General features: G+C 58.1%; 5 protein-coding genes across 5 annotated transcripts; 1 reads left to right on the forward strand and 4 right to left on the reverse strand.

The window, feature by feature from the left end:
* Positions 1 to 559: 559 nt before the first annotated feature.
* Positions 560 to 2736, reverse strand: B0H18DRAFT_669585 (uncharacterized protein). Its single transcript, XM_048039065.1, has 4 exons — positions 2551 to 2736; positions 2160 to 2480; positions 1254 to 2098; positions 560 to 1187 (listed from the first exon to the last, which is right to left on the reverse strand). Exons 1-4 carry the CDS (start codon positions 2603 to 2605, stop codon positions 687 to 689), a joined length of 1722 nt encoding a protein of 573 aa, XP_047897495.1. The 5' UTR covers positions 2606 to 2736; the 3' UTR covers positions 560 to 686.
* Positions 2737 to 5590: 2854 nt separating this feature from the next.
* Positions 5591 to 6856, reverse strand: B0H18DRAFT_669733 (uncharacterized protein). Its single transcript, XM_048039068.1, has 3 exons — positions 6800 to 6856; positions 6578 to 6738; positions 5591 to 6510 (listed from the first exon to the last, which is right to left on the reverse strand). The coding sequence occupies exon 3, from the start codon at positions 6458 to 6460 to the stop codon at positions 5774 to 5776; it is 687 nt and encodes a 228-aa protein (XP_047897496.1). The 5' UTR covers positions 6461 to 6510; positions 6578 to 6738; positions 6800 to 6856; the 3' UTR covers positions 5591 to 5773.
* A 669-nt stretch (positions 6857 to 7525) lies between these two features.
* B0H18DRAFT_669720 (DNA glycosylase) lies at positions 7526 to 8775 on the reverse strand. Its single transcript, XM_048039067.1, has 3 exons — positions 8358 to 8775; positions 7727 to 8311; positions 7526 to 7670 (listed from the first exon to the last, which is right to left on the reverse strand). The coding sequence occupies exons 1-2, from the start codon at positions 8704 to 8706 to the stop codon at positions 7950 to 7952; spliced, it is 711 nt and encodes a 236-aa protein (XP_047897497.1). The 5' UTR covers positions 8707 to 8775; the 3' UTR covers positions 7526 to 7670; positions 7727 to 7949.
* Positions 8776 to 9244: 469 nt separating this feature from the next.
* B0H18DRAFT_669713 (uncharacterized protein) lies at positions 9245 to 10142 on the reverse strand. The gene is made up of 3 exons (XM_048039066.1): positions 9819 to 10142; positions 9393 to 9745; positions 9245 to 9336 (listed from the first exon to the last, which is right to left on the reverse strand). Exons 1-3 carry the CDS (start codon positions 10037 to 10039, stop codon positions 9284 to 9286), a joined length of 627 nt encoding a protein of 208 aa, XP_047897498.1. The 5' UTR covers positions 10040 to 10142; the 3' UTR covers positions 9245 to 9283.
* Positions 10143 to 12256: 2114 nt separating this feature from the next.
* On the forward strand, positions 12257 to 14004 carry B0H18DRAFT_1115521 (uncharacterized protein; the record flags this gene model as incomplete). Its single annotated transcript, XM_048033277.1, has 3 exons — positions 12257 to 12293; positions 12364 to 13322; positions 13381 to 14004. The coding sequence occupies 3 exons, from the start codon at positions 12257 to 12259 to the stop codon at positions 14002 to 14004; spliced, it is 1620 nt and encodes a 539-aa protein (XP_047897499.1).
* Between the last annotated feature and the right edge of the window lie 301 nt (positions 14005 to 14305).

The raw sequence follows: 14305 nt of genomic DNA on the forward strand, positions 1-14305 counted from the left end.
TAAACCCACGTGTGTCATTGAAGATAACGGAGTTCTGCTCTGCATGGAATTGGACGATCAGTGCCTAACTAGCGGAAGCAGATGAGAAAAAGGCACAAGAAAGCGCCTCCCAGATGGACCAGGCTCGCACTGTGGTCGGAAAGGCATCAACGGTTGACGTCAAATCGTGTGCCGTGACATTCGCGAAAGCCGTGCTACGTAAATCACATACATCTTTACTACAAATAAAATCGATATGGGCAAGGAATGAGCGACCAAGAACGAGGACAGAAATAGGACCACGTACCATGAGAGATATCCGGGTTACAGTTCGGGTACATAACGAGCGAGGTGTGGAAGGTTTGGATACAGGAGATCGATGTTCGAAACGGAAGACGGAGGGGGGGGAAGAAAGTCCCGGAGGATACCGCAGTCCGCGCTTCGGCCGGTGCATCAGGAGATGACGCGCTCGACACAGCGGACGGAGATCCTGTAGATGATACAAAAAGGAACAATAGAGAAAATACAGTCACTAAGGAAATGAAACATAACTGCGCCACGTTTGGGAGTTGAATCCTCAAACGGGGGCACGCGATACGAGAGTCCGATCGCCAGCCTCGAGACGGAAGAGTTGAATCTTCCCGATATCGTTCAAGAGCACCGTTCAGACGTTCCGGTCACCGAGCGTCCTTCGAAGCCGGTCGCCATCAAAACACATACGGACTGTTGCTTGGGTGACAGCCAATATTCTGCAGCGCTGCAGGATAATATTGCCCACCTTCGAGATCGCGTGTATTGTTCGGTGGATAGATCGAAAAGTCTTGGACCATCGATGCCCCAACAATGCCACGCCAATCGACGAATGTCGCGGCCTCGAACGTGTCCTTCATCATCACGCCGGCGCCCGCCGACGGCGGGAGAACGTAAGGGGGCGCCATAAGAGACAGGGGCTGATCCCCCTTCATGAACGCATCGCCAGCCCACCCGTTGAGCGATGAATAGGAAGAGTGGAAAGACGCGTGCTGGTATCCACCGAAGCCTGAGAACATCGGAAGGTCGAACGCATTGTTCCCTACCTGGGGACTGGATATATTGAACGCGACGGGACTCGATGGCTGAGCAGGGCTCATGGCACCGTCGACGTCCGGGGTGAAAGAGGGCAGAGTCGGGCTCCAGCACTCGGTTACAGCAGGGCTTGCAGCGGATGCCTAGACGGAAAAAATAAGTCTCGGATGAGTTCCTGCCTCAAGCACATAGCCTGGATGCGCACTCACCGCGTGCCACTGTGGACTGTCGCCGAAGGGAATGAACTCTCCGGCACCGTAGAAGTTCGGCACGGACTGCTGCGTGGCGGCCGTGCCATCCGGGGCCGTCTTGTCTATGCCGTCATTCAACGGATACGTGACAGAGTCTACACGTGTTGCCTCCTCGTGTTCGGGGGCAGGCGAGGCAATGTCGCGAGAAGTGGGCGACGCATAGACCATAGGGGGCGTTGCGGGCATCGCGCACCCGCTAGCCGTCTCAGCGCGACCCAGGTTATCGGTTTGACCGCTATTGTAACGGAAGTGTGAAGCAGGGGCGGACGACGACCGCTTAAACATGGAGGTCAGCGGAATCTTGAACCTCGCGTCGTAAGCAGCGTCTGGAGTCTTTGCGCGCGTTCCACTGCCTGGCATACGACCAGGGCGATCATCGAGAGTAAACTGCGGCGGCCGACCGACCACCTCTGTCGCATCGCTAGGCAGGCCACCGTCCTTTGCCTCCTCCTTCGGCGCCGCAGCCACGGCGGCCTCGATATTCACCTTCTCCGCCTTCGTATCGCCTTCTGCGGCACAATCGTACGCCTTCACCGCGGCCTCGAGCGCAGGCCCGGTCGTCCCAGCGACCAGTAAATCAGCGATTTTGGCGCACCTCTTCTCTCGACTTCGAACCTCCTTCTCCGCCTCTCCACGCCCTTTCCTGCTGCGCCTCTTCGGTCCATCCTTCACTTTGGCGAGTGCGTTCGCGCTGGGCCTGAACCGCCAATCCGGATACTTCATGCGGTGCTCGGCCTGCGCTACGATGGCCTTCGCCTCCCAGACCTCCCTCTCCTCGCGCGGAAGTGCCTTCCAGTATTTACCTGCAGACAAGAATTATTATAGTATACGTATCCCGAAAGACAGTTACCCAAAGCAACGTACCGATGATCTTCGAGAGCGCGCTGTGATTTCCCTCAATCTTGCCCGGGATGTGTTCGGCACGGATGAAGGAGCTCCTGAACAGAATGAAGGCGTTCGGGGGGCGCGGTATATAGGACGGGTCGCGTTTCTTCGCGTGCGACACGCGAATTGGGCCGAGAGCAGGCGATGCCGGGGGTGAGTAGATCGACATCTCGGGGACGCCACTTTCTGGAGGCAGCTCGTAGCCCGCCGCGTCGCTGCTGAAGGTGATGGGACTCATGTCCGTCGCGAACGTGAAGGTCATGGCTGGGTTGGGATTGTCTACAAGGGGGGGCATGCCGTCTACACGCCATGGTGGTGGTGGTCGGTGAGTACAACGCGTGGATCGCCAAAAGAGGCAAGAGAGGCCTACCGTCGTCGTCGGCCTCGGCGAAGACGACCTCGTTCTCGAGCGTTGCGGCCATCATACAGAGAAGAGAGCTGCAGGAGTGTCAAGTACCACGACGACACTCGGGGAGAGCAGAGTGGTTATGAGCAGAGATGCAATCGGAACTAAGTCACGGTAGCGCGCTTCCCATTTAACAGTTCGTTTATTCTGTTTCGGGAAGTCATGTCCACAAGATAAACTTCGAGCCGGCATCTATTTCTCCCAATCAAAGTTCACTCCGTCTCGACGCCGACGGCATGCACCTCCAGGACCACTCGAAGCCTGCGGACTGGCTCCCTCCGTACTAGCCGAGCCTGCTCGTCCAGATCCGCACTGCCTCCACTCGTCCTTGTCTCAGAATCCGCACTTTCGACAAGGACAACAACACTCATATCTGGTGGGTATCATATGCTGCTGAGGTCCCATGAACCTCAACAAGATCCGGTGCCAGGCGGCGCAGCGGGGAGAGATGAATTCCTGAACATATCAGCCGTCCTCACCGCCCACACCTACGCGACGGTTGCTCCTTCCTCTCGCGCCGCCCGACTGTGCTGCATGGCGGAGGAGCGATGCCTTCGATATGAGCGAATTCCGCCAACACCCGGGTCGCTGTACAGCCGCCCAGTACCGGTACGCCGCCGCATGAGGCGCGATAGGACAGCCTTGCGGAGTCGGCTGACCTGAGTCGTCCTGCAGATTCAGGCACTCTGTTGGCACAGCCAAAGCAACCTAAGATCCGGCACTACGACTGCCTCAATCACATCCTTGACCGGCCGTGTCTGAATGGTGCGATCACGTCGTCGTGGCGGGCCCGGCGCAGTGGAAGCCAGAGACAACACGGAGGTGAGTCCCCGAACACTGCATAGAATGGCTGCAGCCCAGCGTTGCATGTCCCTCCATAGAATCCTCGCCGTGCACGTTGAGTTTGTTCTTGCACGGCGGAGTCGTGAGCCTTGTGATGCCTGTACGCCATCTCCGTTGTTGCCCAGTGTCAGTGAGATCGGCCTGGCAATATAGACTTTCAGAGCGTTGCTGAATACGCTATCCATGAGACCTGCATTCTGATTTCTTACCGACCAGGAAACGGAAGCAAATGCTGGACTCGGAAGCAGCCCGCATGGCTGTCGCAAATCGATCGATAAACATGGGCTCTCGCGGAACCATACGGGGTCCTTGGCCCTGGCGCCTGTTCTGTTTCCGCCTCACAGTCCACCCGTCCCGCTCAGGAGCGATATCCATCGTGCAACTATTTCTTGCGAATCTTCAACTGACACGCGCTGTGGAGTCGGCAATGGCTACAGTGCAACCACTCCATCTCGTGCACAAAGAACGGGATACGGTAACGTACACAATCATGTTCAGATGGTCTGGTAGGCCGCTGACACGTGTCTAAAAAGAATTGACAAATGACCTGCAAAGTGCAGCGTGCGGGACACAGCTCGAGTCATTCAGCTGAACATGTCCTCCGCCATACCGCTTTGCTCGATACTTTGAACTGCGGTTGCCTCGAGGCTACTTTGCATCATGCAGACGCTGTCGTACCCGCCCTCGTGCTGCTACCTCTCCGCGTTCCCATGCGGAATGCCCTGATGGGACGGAACGACAAACCGGTCCGATTGGTATGCTCCCCGTTCTCCAACCGTTCTTTGACCCGTGTTGTAGGCTCACCGTCCTCCGCCGAGAGTCGTTGTATCTCCCTCCGCTGAGATCCATGCCCACGTAGATTCACTCTATCCTTTCCAGTCGCGCGCCTCGCGTCGAGCGGGCGTCGTATGTCAAAGTACGTTTCCCTCTCCACCGGTATGGCATTTCGAGCTGATCGGTGACCAGGTGGCCGCCCGACGCATCCCAGGCGTCCCTATTGAACACCATACAGCGACTCTCCGACTTGCATCCGGCTTCCAAGACCTAATTGACAGCGACCGGTGTCTTCCTCCATTGCTTCGGTCTTCTAGCTTGCGGACTTCTGACCCTTTCCAGTACTTCCACGCTACCGCGCACTCGTCGGTTGCATCTGCTACCCCGCATGCGATCGCCCCGAGTATTTCTCGGGTGCTCGCCTTCTCCTCTATCCGCTCTACGTTGGCATCCGACACAGGCGTCTGCTCACCCGTCCGCCCGAAAAGGAGCGCCCAGACGAGCGTTTCCCGACATACTACCGCACGCGCTGTGATTGCATGACATACCCGATTCCATGGGCTTGGGAACCCGCCGATGACATGGTGCGAACTGCCCACCGCCTTCTCTGTCGGCCTGTTCTCCATCCAGTCGCCGACTTCCCATTCGTCGTTCGGACGAGCGGACCGAAGGCCAGCGTGATCAGGTGCGCGGACGTCGCGCGTACTATGCCGTACAAAGCCCCGCGGTCGGCGCTGCTCGTCGGCGAACACAACGCGCGGTCCCCAAGCGGGGCATACGACTCCCCAGGTGACGAGCCCTTTCACGCGCCGTGCGGCGTGAGGGCTTCGGTATGACTCTCGGTCGCGCGCCTGCGACGTGCTTGCTTGACACTCAGAGACGTGCTTTGTGCATGCGCCCCCGGTACGCCCGAATACCAATTCAATGTGCCTGTTCGTCAAAATGGGAGGCGCGCGGCTCGCTGGGAGGCCCTAGGCGGCGCTCTACCCCAAGCGCCAGACTGTTGCTCGACCTTCCATTTCAACGCCACATATCTTATCATTCTCGGCCACAAACCCGAGGGCTCTACTCCGGCTTGCAAGGGTGCCCTGTCAACGACGTGTGCGGCGCCTCACGTTACCCCTTGACCTTTGAGCTCGGTTGTAGTTACGACATGCCGGACACTCTGGGCTCTTGATGTTATACATCGGAAAGCCTCTGCATTTGCTATCAGCGACACTCACGGGGTGAAGTTGAGGTAGAGCAGCCCTGCAAACATCGTCGCTGGATTCGCTGAGTCTTGAGGCATATTCTGTGTCTCTTGTGAGACCGAATTCCCTAATCTCTCCCGTGCGATTGAGCTAGGCTATTAGCGTCCGGCAACCTACCGCAATACAATCGGAGGCAGCCCAGACTTTCCGTTGTGCTTAGCATACGATGACCGCGGAAGCCTGGAGTAAGCAAGTACAACCGTGTGGAAAGAAGACCTGGTGCTACAAAACGCCATCATAGTGATGCATCCCAACAGAACCATGGTACAGTAAGAATGATATGGATACAGCGCCACCGACGCCCGACAACCCACCGTAACTCAGTGGGCCGGACCAACGAAGAGAACGAAGCCAACCCCATCCGGAGCGGGCTCCAGCCCTCTGAAGAAGACCCTGTCTCCGAGGTAATCAATCCGCCGCAGGCCGTCGTCATCACCCGGTATGCGCCCGCTAACCATCGTGCGCACGCGCTCCCAGTACGCCCGACACATGTGCTCCCGGCGCTGCTCCGACAGCGCCGCGACCTCTTCTGGTTTCAGGCGTTCTTCGAAATTCGCGATGAGCGCGTTCAGGACGTCCATGACCATGACCGGGAGTCGCGGATGGTGCGGTATGACCAATGTGGGCCAGGGGAACGGATCACAGTTATCGTCTGCTAGGGCGCTTATGTACAACTCGGACACTGGGGGATACGTCGCTGGTTGGGAACCATCCGGGCCGCGCGGGCAGAAGAGTATGTGCATTGGCTCCTCCCCGGGGATGGCGGGAGGCAGTTCCCCGAGCTCAACTCCCACCGTCTCGTTTCGCATGTCGAACAAAAGAGGAGGCCGTCCGAATAGGCGGTGCTTAAGATACGGATTGAGTTGTAGCGCGGTGGAAGGGAGATCAGCAGAGCTCGGTCGTGGTGTGTGCCATATTGCTGGCCGCGAGGGTAATGCCGGGTGCTCGACGCGAGCCACCCAATTTTCCGTGTGCCACTCGCCTCTTTCGTCCAGAAGGGACTGCATGATCTCCTCGATTTCTTCACGAGACAAGTCGCGAGGAGACTGCGGCGGTGCTAAAGTCGTGCGTGGCCCATGAGCGTTCACTGCATGCGGAGATAGCATGTATATGAGCGGACGTACTAGCATTATTGACGAGGACTGGGCCGATTCGCGGACGGGCCCAATAGCCATACGCTCTCCATTCAGTAGGTGTAATGACCCGCCGCTCTGCAGCGGTGTTCAATCGTTCCTCCGTACCCCGTCGATCGTGACTCGGGTCTTTCTTGCCTGCACAAAGATGACTTACGTCAGGCTAACTCTGAGCTTACGGTCGGAGACACGAGCATCGTGAAGCGCACGCACCAAATACGCGCTTACGAATAAATGAGAGCAATCCAATAGTGATCTTGGACGACTTGCGCTTAAACGGGTCGTCCTCGGCAGACCGTCTCCGCCTGCTCTCGCGCCTGTCGCTTCTGGCTTGCGGGCGCTGCACGTTAGGCACAACGGGTGGGGTGTTTTCATCAAAGGTCGGGAGGGGGAACGGCTCCGGCTCAGGCGAGGGTACCCACGGTCGCCGGCCAGCAGGATCACAACGATGATCCCAATTCGATACGTTGGCTGGCCACGTTGCCCATTGTGGCTCTAATCCGGAGGCGGGCATAGTGGCGAGGACAATGGGGAGTGGATGGGAAGGGGAGAAGCCTGGGAGGCAAGGTGGAACGGGATCCTTAGAGCTTACCCTGCGGTCCAGGGCCTTGCGGCGAGAACGTGCACGGAGCCACTCAACGGCCCTATCCGGCAATGTATCAGTGGCTTACCTGCCTTTACAGTACCCTGGAGATCTCCTCATTCTGAAATCAGATACTGCGTGGCTGGGGCATGGCCTCCGCAAACGCTGGTCGGTGCCACAGTACCAGAAGTGGCAGGTGTTGTGAGGTTGTTTGCACATGTGGGCGTCACCGCTTGCGTTAGGTACTGTGACACGAAAGTTGGCTTGAGGCTACAGGACACGACGCCGACAAACATACATACCTGTCTGTTGGTTAACTGTTTCGTTACGATATGAGAATATATGGATGACGACGGTGTGAGGGGCCCGTGTGCATGATGATCACTGCATACGCTGACACGATTCACAGCAGATCCACATCGAATAGGTCTCAGGAGGCTGGAGGCTGTATGCCGGCACGACAAAAGTAGGCAACACGGAGGATTAATGAAAGGATAAAGTCTGCGAAGCAACATCATAAGTATAAGGTGGATACGTCTAGACGCACTATCACTCACCTGTTTTGAAGTATTCGTGGCCGACATTTCACTAGTCAATCGGCCTCCTCTGCCTTCAAAACCAATTCGTCGAGCTCCTCATCCTTCACGCCCGTGTGCTCTTTCAACCAATTCTTGAGGACGCATTCACCCTTCCCTCGATTCCCACCTTTGCATCCCAAACACCGCCGACCATGCCCGACCATGAGGACATGCAACCCGTACTTCAGTCCGTTCGGTATCTTCAGGTCGAGATGCGCTTGGGCCGTGATTCTGTCCGCCTTGCTGGGTACCCAGCCCAACACTTGGACAGTCGGAAGACGTGAGTGTCAACCGGAAATGACGACCTGCCGAGGCAGAACAGGAGTACGCAGGATGCTGTCTTCGGGCCGACGCCGTCATAAGACACAAGCTCCTTCATCGCTTCTTCGTCCGACACACTATCTCCGCTCGCCTTCGCCTTGCCCTTGGCGCCAGGGTCAAGTACTCCTGCGAGATGCTGGAGCGAGTAGATCCCGTGCCTTTCTTCACTTCCTGCAGGATCTTCTGGATGACCCCCGCCTTCTTGTTCGCGAGCCCGCCAGTGCGGATGGCATCGACGACGTCCTGCTTCGGAGCCTGCGCGATCGCAGCGAAGTTGTTGCGACCGAACTTGCGATCAAGCCCGTGCTTAGCGGCGGTCGAGTTCTTGACGTCGTGTTCTGGCTGAGAATGGTACCTATGAGCGACTCGAGCACGTCCGGCACCTTCCCACAGGTACCAGCGGAGTCGTTAGCATCCATGGGTGCTGAGCGAGCAGGCGCTATATTTGAATGTGCTGACGCAAGCACATCGTGCACCTGCGCAGCCTCCGCGGGTGTCGGGTGAGTAAAGTCAGGAAACGGAGAGGATATTGTGTGCGAAGCGAGCAGTTTAAGCTTTTTGTCTTTATGAGGTGACAGCCCTTCAGCGGCGACGCCAACAGGGGTTGGCGAGCGAGAGCGTTTGACTTTCGGCGGCATCGGTCAGAGAAATGAGGCGGACTAGACGAGTGCAGAGCAGTGAAGCTGTCTGCGTGGTGGTTCGATAGAGTCGCGGTTGAACAGGTGGAACCGAGCAAGTTGACAAGTCAACCGTCGTGACCAAAATGGAAACAGACGCCTGTCGATCACGGTACCGGCGATCAGCCACTTGCCTCATCTCCGATCTGCCTCCGCCACCATCGCGGGATGACCGTCCCCATTTCGACAGAATGTTCAAGCGCAAGAGTTCAGTCAACGGAGCCAGATGACAGGATTAGAATCTCGGTGAGAGACGTGCAGGCTAGTCAGGGCACCAGGTCTTCCCGTCCGCGACCAACTTGGAATTGGCCACCTCTCGTCTTCCCCTCTGATGTCCGAGTACTGCAATCCGACCAAGCTGCCGATAATCAAAACCACGGTATGCTGGTGGCTCTCGGCGGAAATGGATAGCGGGGTACATTGTCTTGCATTTCATTTGCGCACTGGGTCAGCCGCTAGTACTATCGTCGACGATCAACGAGGCACCACGCACCGATCCGTGAAACGATATGCATCGCGCAGTCCTTGCCGTGGTCGATCACAGCGCGGGGAGAGACTCATCAGGTTCACTTAACTTTGATCCGTGGGCTCCTTGTGCACTCGCTGTCATCGGAGCATCCTGCTAGCTTGGACTCGGAGAGGCTCACTGATCCGTCGAGATAGAGACCGCCGCCTGCGACCACCGATTGTCGATGGATGCAGCCCTACGCGATCATACTCGGCGCAAAGCTTAACGGCAAAGACAGCGATGTTCGAGTTGAATCCCATCCCGTGGCACCGATCGCATGTTCGCTTTCCAGGCGGAAATGAGCTTCTGGTACATTCCTCTGCGCTGCCTCCGTTACGTGAAGGTCCTTCTCCGGCCGTCCGGCTGTACGATGGCGTCACAGAGACCTTGACGTACTGTGAAGAGATGCCTCCCACCATCTCCATATAATCACGGATTGCATGTGAACTGAGCAGGTGCGTTATGACAGAATTATCATAGATAGTCGCTCTGCTGCAGACGCGCATGCAGGGATTGCCGATGTCAGTCCACCTAAGGTCAAGGATCTCATGCGGCGCAAACGTACCGGACTTCACTTGAGAGCGATAAAATACTGATGATATCCTCATCGCCTCGGGAACGTGAACGCGGCGAGTGCGTCATGCCAGGACACGGCTGTGCACAACGATCGTGGACATTGACGGCGCCTTGCACGCCATGCGTTCGACCTCGTGTCTCTTCAGGATCATCCCCGAGTTCCTCCAGCGCATTCGCGACACCAGCGTAGCGTCGGCTGACCATCACCATGGCGTGCCGTCTGCGTCGACGTCGCCCGAAGTTCCGCAGCGAACAGCGCCGTGCCACTGCTAGCTTACTCCAGTCCCTTCACCATCGGATAGCGAATTTCTGCACGCACCGGGCAATCAATTTACGGCAACTCTGCCCGCTCCACCTCGCATGTAGCGCGTCGGCTGCGTCGGCGCTGCAGCGGAAGCATTTGCGTGCCAAAGGTTATCAAGAATCATCCGCGACGCTCGACCGAGCAACCCATGCACGGCGCAGGCACGCCACGCCATCGATGCTTCCGTCTCTGGTAAAGCCCAGTAGTACAGCGCGATATGGGCGCCGCGTCGGATGTGCCGTCTCCCGACACATGATATTCCTGCGCGCCGCGAGGCAACACAGGTTCGGCGGAGGGGCCTGCAGGTGTGATCCGTCCGTGGTTGCTAGGTGGATCACGGATGACCGCGTCACTGGCACTAGCTGCGCGAGCGAGAGGGGTGACACAGGGGCATAATCAGCTGCGGGCTCTTGCCTCGCGCCCCGACAGCGCGCCCAGTCATCTGTGTGCGCCGCGCTCACGACAGACCTGGTCTGTGGGCGTACGTGATGAATTCGAGACGGAAGTAGGTGTAGCAAATACCGTTTCGCCCGAGTGGAACGCGGCGCACGCGCATGCAGAACCATACAAGCTCTGACGTTTGTCAGGTCGTCAAGATAGACATTGGATAGATTGATATCCGGAGGGCCACGCAGGCCACAGGCGGAACTCAGGATCCGATATCGTGGTCAGGCGTAGCATGTCCGAGCAGTCTCCGGCCACTTTGTTCCAATTTTCCTTTTCTGGCCACAAAGCGCATGCCAAAGCAAAGGTCCCGCGACCTCCTCGAGCTCGATAGGCGGGGATCGCTATGAAGCGTGGACGCTTCCATATGATAGCCTACGCCGCCGAACTGCACGTCGTTCCGCGCGCCATGGCGCTGGGACGGACCGGGATTGCAGGACTCATCACGTTCATTTCCGCACAGGACCGTATGGACCGGAATATTGTCATCGGGCGGTGGGTCATGGGAGCGCTGCCCGCCTGTTTGGGAGCGGGTGGGACACCCTGGACAGCGAGAAACGCGTGTCGCGCCTGCAGGCAGAGCGGTGCCGACGCGTGTGGCCAGATATGGTCATCGCGACGCAGAGTCAATGCATGGGCGGGTGGAAGAGCCTTCTCGCAGAAACGTGGTGATCGCGGCGAGGGCGGGCGATCCCAAACGCAAAACGATCGGATCCACACGCTACTCAGACGTAGTCATTACAGCCAACCAAGGAACGAGCGAGCAGTTGCCGTTTGCGCGGGTGACGACGACTGAACTTTGACTACCCCGCGGTGACTGGGTGAGTCTTACCAGATAGAGCATGGCAGGAAGCGGCGGCGGTGAGTCGATCCCCAGATCATCCGATATGCTTAGGGATGTGTCATGCTGCGCTTTGACAAACGTAGACACGGTGGACTTTACGGCTCCTGACGACACGCGGTACGCAGGCTCGGAACGTCGGGGGAACGTGCGGACAAGGCAGCACGCGCAACCGCCCGGACGAGCCCAGGGGCAGCGTGCAGAGGGAGTCTGGTGGATAGAGCGATAATACGGCTTTCTGGAATGCGTGCATAGGCGCGACGGGACATGGGAAGGAGGGGGGAATTGGGGGCAGAGTACGCGCGAGAGCGTCAGCACGAGACTTTATCGCGCTTTGAACTTTGTGAGATAACGGCATATGCGAAGAGTTGAGAGACAATAGAGAGAGACCCGATATGTGCCGAGCGCTCATGCAGGGCCCACGGAAGGAGCGTAGACAATAAGACGAATCGGTGAACCAGATGGCTTGATGGACAGAAGAAAGGGCGAGCGTGTTTGCGGGTATTTGGCAACGTAATGGAGACAGGTCGCCGATTCAGGATAGGCGCTCTCACCCGTCTGCATTCGGTATGACAATGAAGGAGATCTCGGATTTGATCTCGCGGGAAGAGGAGAGGTGAGCACTCGGCAGCGAGGTCATATCACCTAGACTATAAAGACGCACGTCGTATTGTCTTGCGCTCGTCCTCCTCCCGTGCAATTGTTCTCCCTCGGGGCGTCCGAGCCACCCATCTTCTCCTCCTGCCGCAATCGGGAGCGTCTTTTGTCTTGCCTCGAGGGAGCTCGCCTCGCGTTCGCGAATAATACAGTGCTGCCTTCCGCGCCCACGAGAACAATCATGCCTGCATACCGCACTCGCGAGACATCCTCCAGACGTGAGTAAACTCAGTTCTGTTTGCACACCACGCACAATGGGGAGCTCACCGCACAATGCTTTCTCGACAGCCCTCGAAGTCGCGACGGACGCGCCACACCTTCCCCCGACGGTCGCTATTATTTCCCCGACGCCTCGCGCATTTTCCTTCCCTATCAACAACGACGTTCACTTCGCCTCCCCGTCCAGTTCGCCCTTCGAGCCCGATCTGAAGTCGGTATGCACGCCACCGCCCCTGCCTCGCGCCTTCTCCCCGACCTCCTCCATCGGCTCTGATGTATCTTCAATCCTCTCGACTCCTTCAGCCCGTTCCTCGCAGGCTTCGCATAAGCGGCGTAGATCGACCGCGAGCGATATCGTGGAACGGCGACCCAAGAAGGGCGACGAGGATTACATCAAGCGCCCCGAGAACGCGTTCATCCTCTTCCGGCGTAAGTGCTGCGAGGACCGTCAGGCGGCCGATGAGGCAGCGGAGGAGCCTGTCAAGAAGCAGCGTCAGGCGGACCTCTCCAAGGCGATCAGCCAACAGTGGAAGAGTCTCTCCACCGAGGAGCGGACGTACTGGGAGGATCAAGCGAAGGAGAAGAAGAAGGAGCACGAGGCGATGTATCCCAACTACGTCTATCGCCCACAGAGGATCAAGGAGAGGGCGAAGTCGAAGAAGGGTAAGGGGAGGAAGGGTGACGGCGAGCAGGAGACGGATGCGGAGAGCGGCATTTCGTTCGTGCTCCCAGTTCCGTCTCCTCCTCGCAGCCTTAGCCGCGACAGTCTCCCCGCGCCGGTGCGCGGTCAGACTCGGAGGGCGGTTTCAGCTCCTACGCCGCCGCCTGCGTATCAGACCATCCACCTTCCGAGCGTCTTCATGCCCTCATGTCCCACATCACCTTCCCTCCTTCCCCGCATCAGCAGACGCTCCCCTCGCATACCCCATCCCGACGACGACCATCTGACGCATTTCGAGTACTTACCTAACGACTCCCTCTACCCGCCGACATTCCAGCAACCCGCCGCCTTCGAGCCGAACGTCCAGGTACGTTCCCGATCGCTCCGATGTACTGATAGACAGCTGATCGCTCGATCGATCGCAGACGGACCAGCTCTTCCAGATGTTCCAAGCTGAGCAGTCCGCGCTCCAGCACCAGCAGCAACAAGGTGGCCCGCTTCTCCAGTCCTTGAGCATCCCGCGCGACTCGATGATGGGCTCCAGTCTCGTATCGCCCGCAGAGTCCATCGCGTCGAGCCAGTTCTTGTCGCCCGTCGACCACTTCACTTCCCCAGTCTCGCCCTCGTCGTCACACGGCGCCCCGTTCACACCGGCAGAGGCCATCTCGATGATGGCGCTGTCGCTTGGCAACACGGCCGACGGCGCCAGTCAGCAGCCAGACTCTGTCAACTCGAGCCAGGCCCCCGAGATGTCGTTCCCTTCGTTCTCGTGGCCGACCGACGGGAGCTTCTGGCCAGACGAGAGCATGATCCCGGACGACTTCGACCTCAGCGCCATCCCACCGATTGAGCTTGGTATCTCCAAGTTTGACGGCGAGATGCAGCAGCTCGCCGGGATGTCGGCCGACGTGCCACTAGGGTACGACTTCGAGAGCGGCGAGTTCCCACCCATGGACATGGCGCCAGAGCACGACCTTCACGACGCAGACCCTGGACAGGACCCGTACGGGATGTTCAGCGGCTACGACAACGGCAATATGCCCTGGTGATGACGCTGTCAACGTACGCGGGCGTGCGTTGACGACCCAAACGGACTTGTACAAAATCAATAGCTCGCTGCACCTTGGGATTCGTTGTTGTACTCACTTACTTTCCATCGTCGGAGAACGCTGGTCCGTGTATATTTGCACTTGGTCGCTGTACTGATATTCCTCCCTCCGTCATCACCTGTCATCACGGTCATCGTTGTACTCACTCACCTTGCTCCTGCATGCACTCGCACCATGTCCATAATCACCGGCAACCCCTCACTACTCCTACCCACCCATCACCCTTCCTTGCCCTTCCGTG

The sequence above is a fragment of the Fomitopsis serialis genome (assembly GCF_022376445.1).
Source record: "Fomitopsis serialis strain Sig1Antser10 chromosome Unknown B0H18scaffold_9, whole genome shotgun sequence".
Taxonomy (NCBI): Eukaryota; Fungi; Basidiomycota; class Agaricomycetes; order Polyporales; family Fomitopsidaceae; genus Fomitopsis; species Fomitopsis serialis.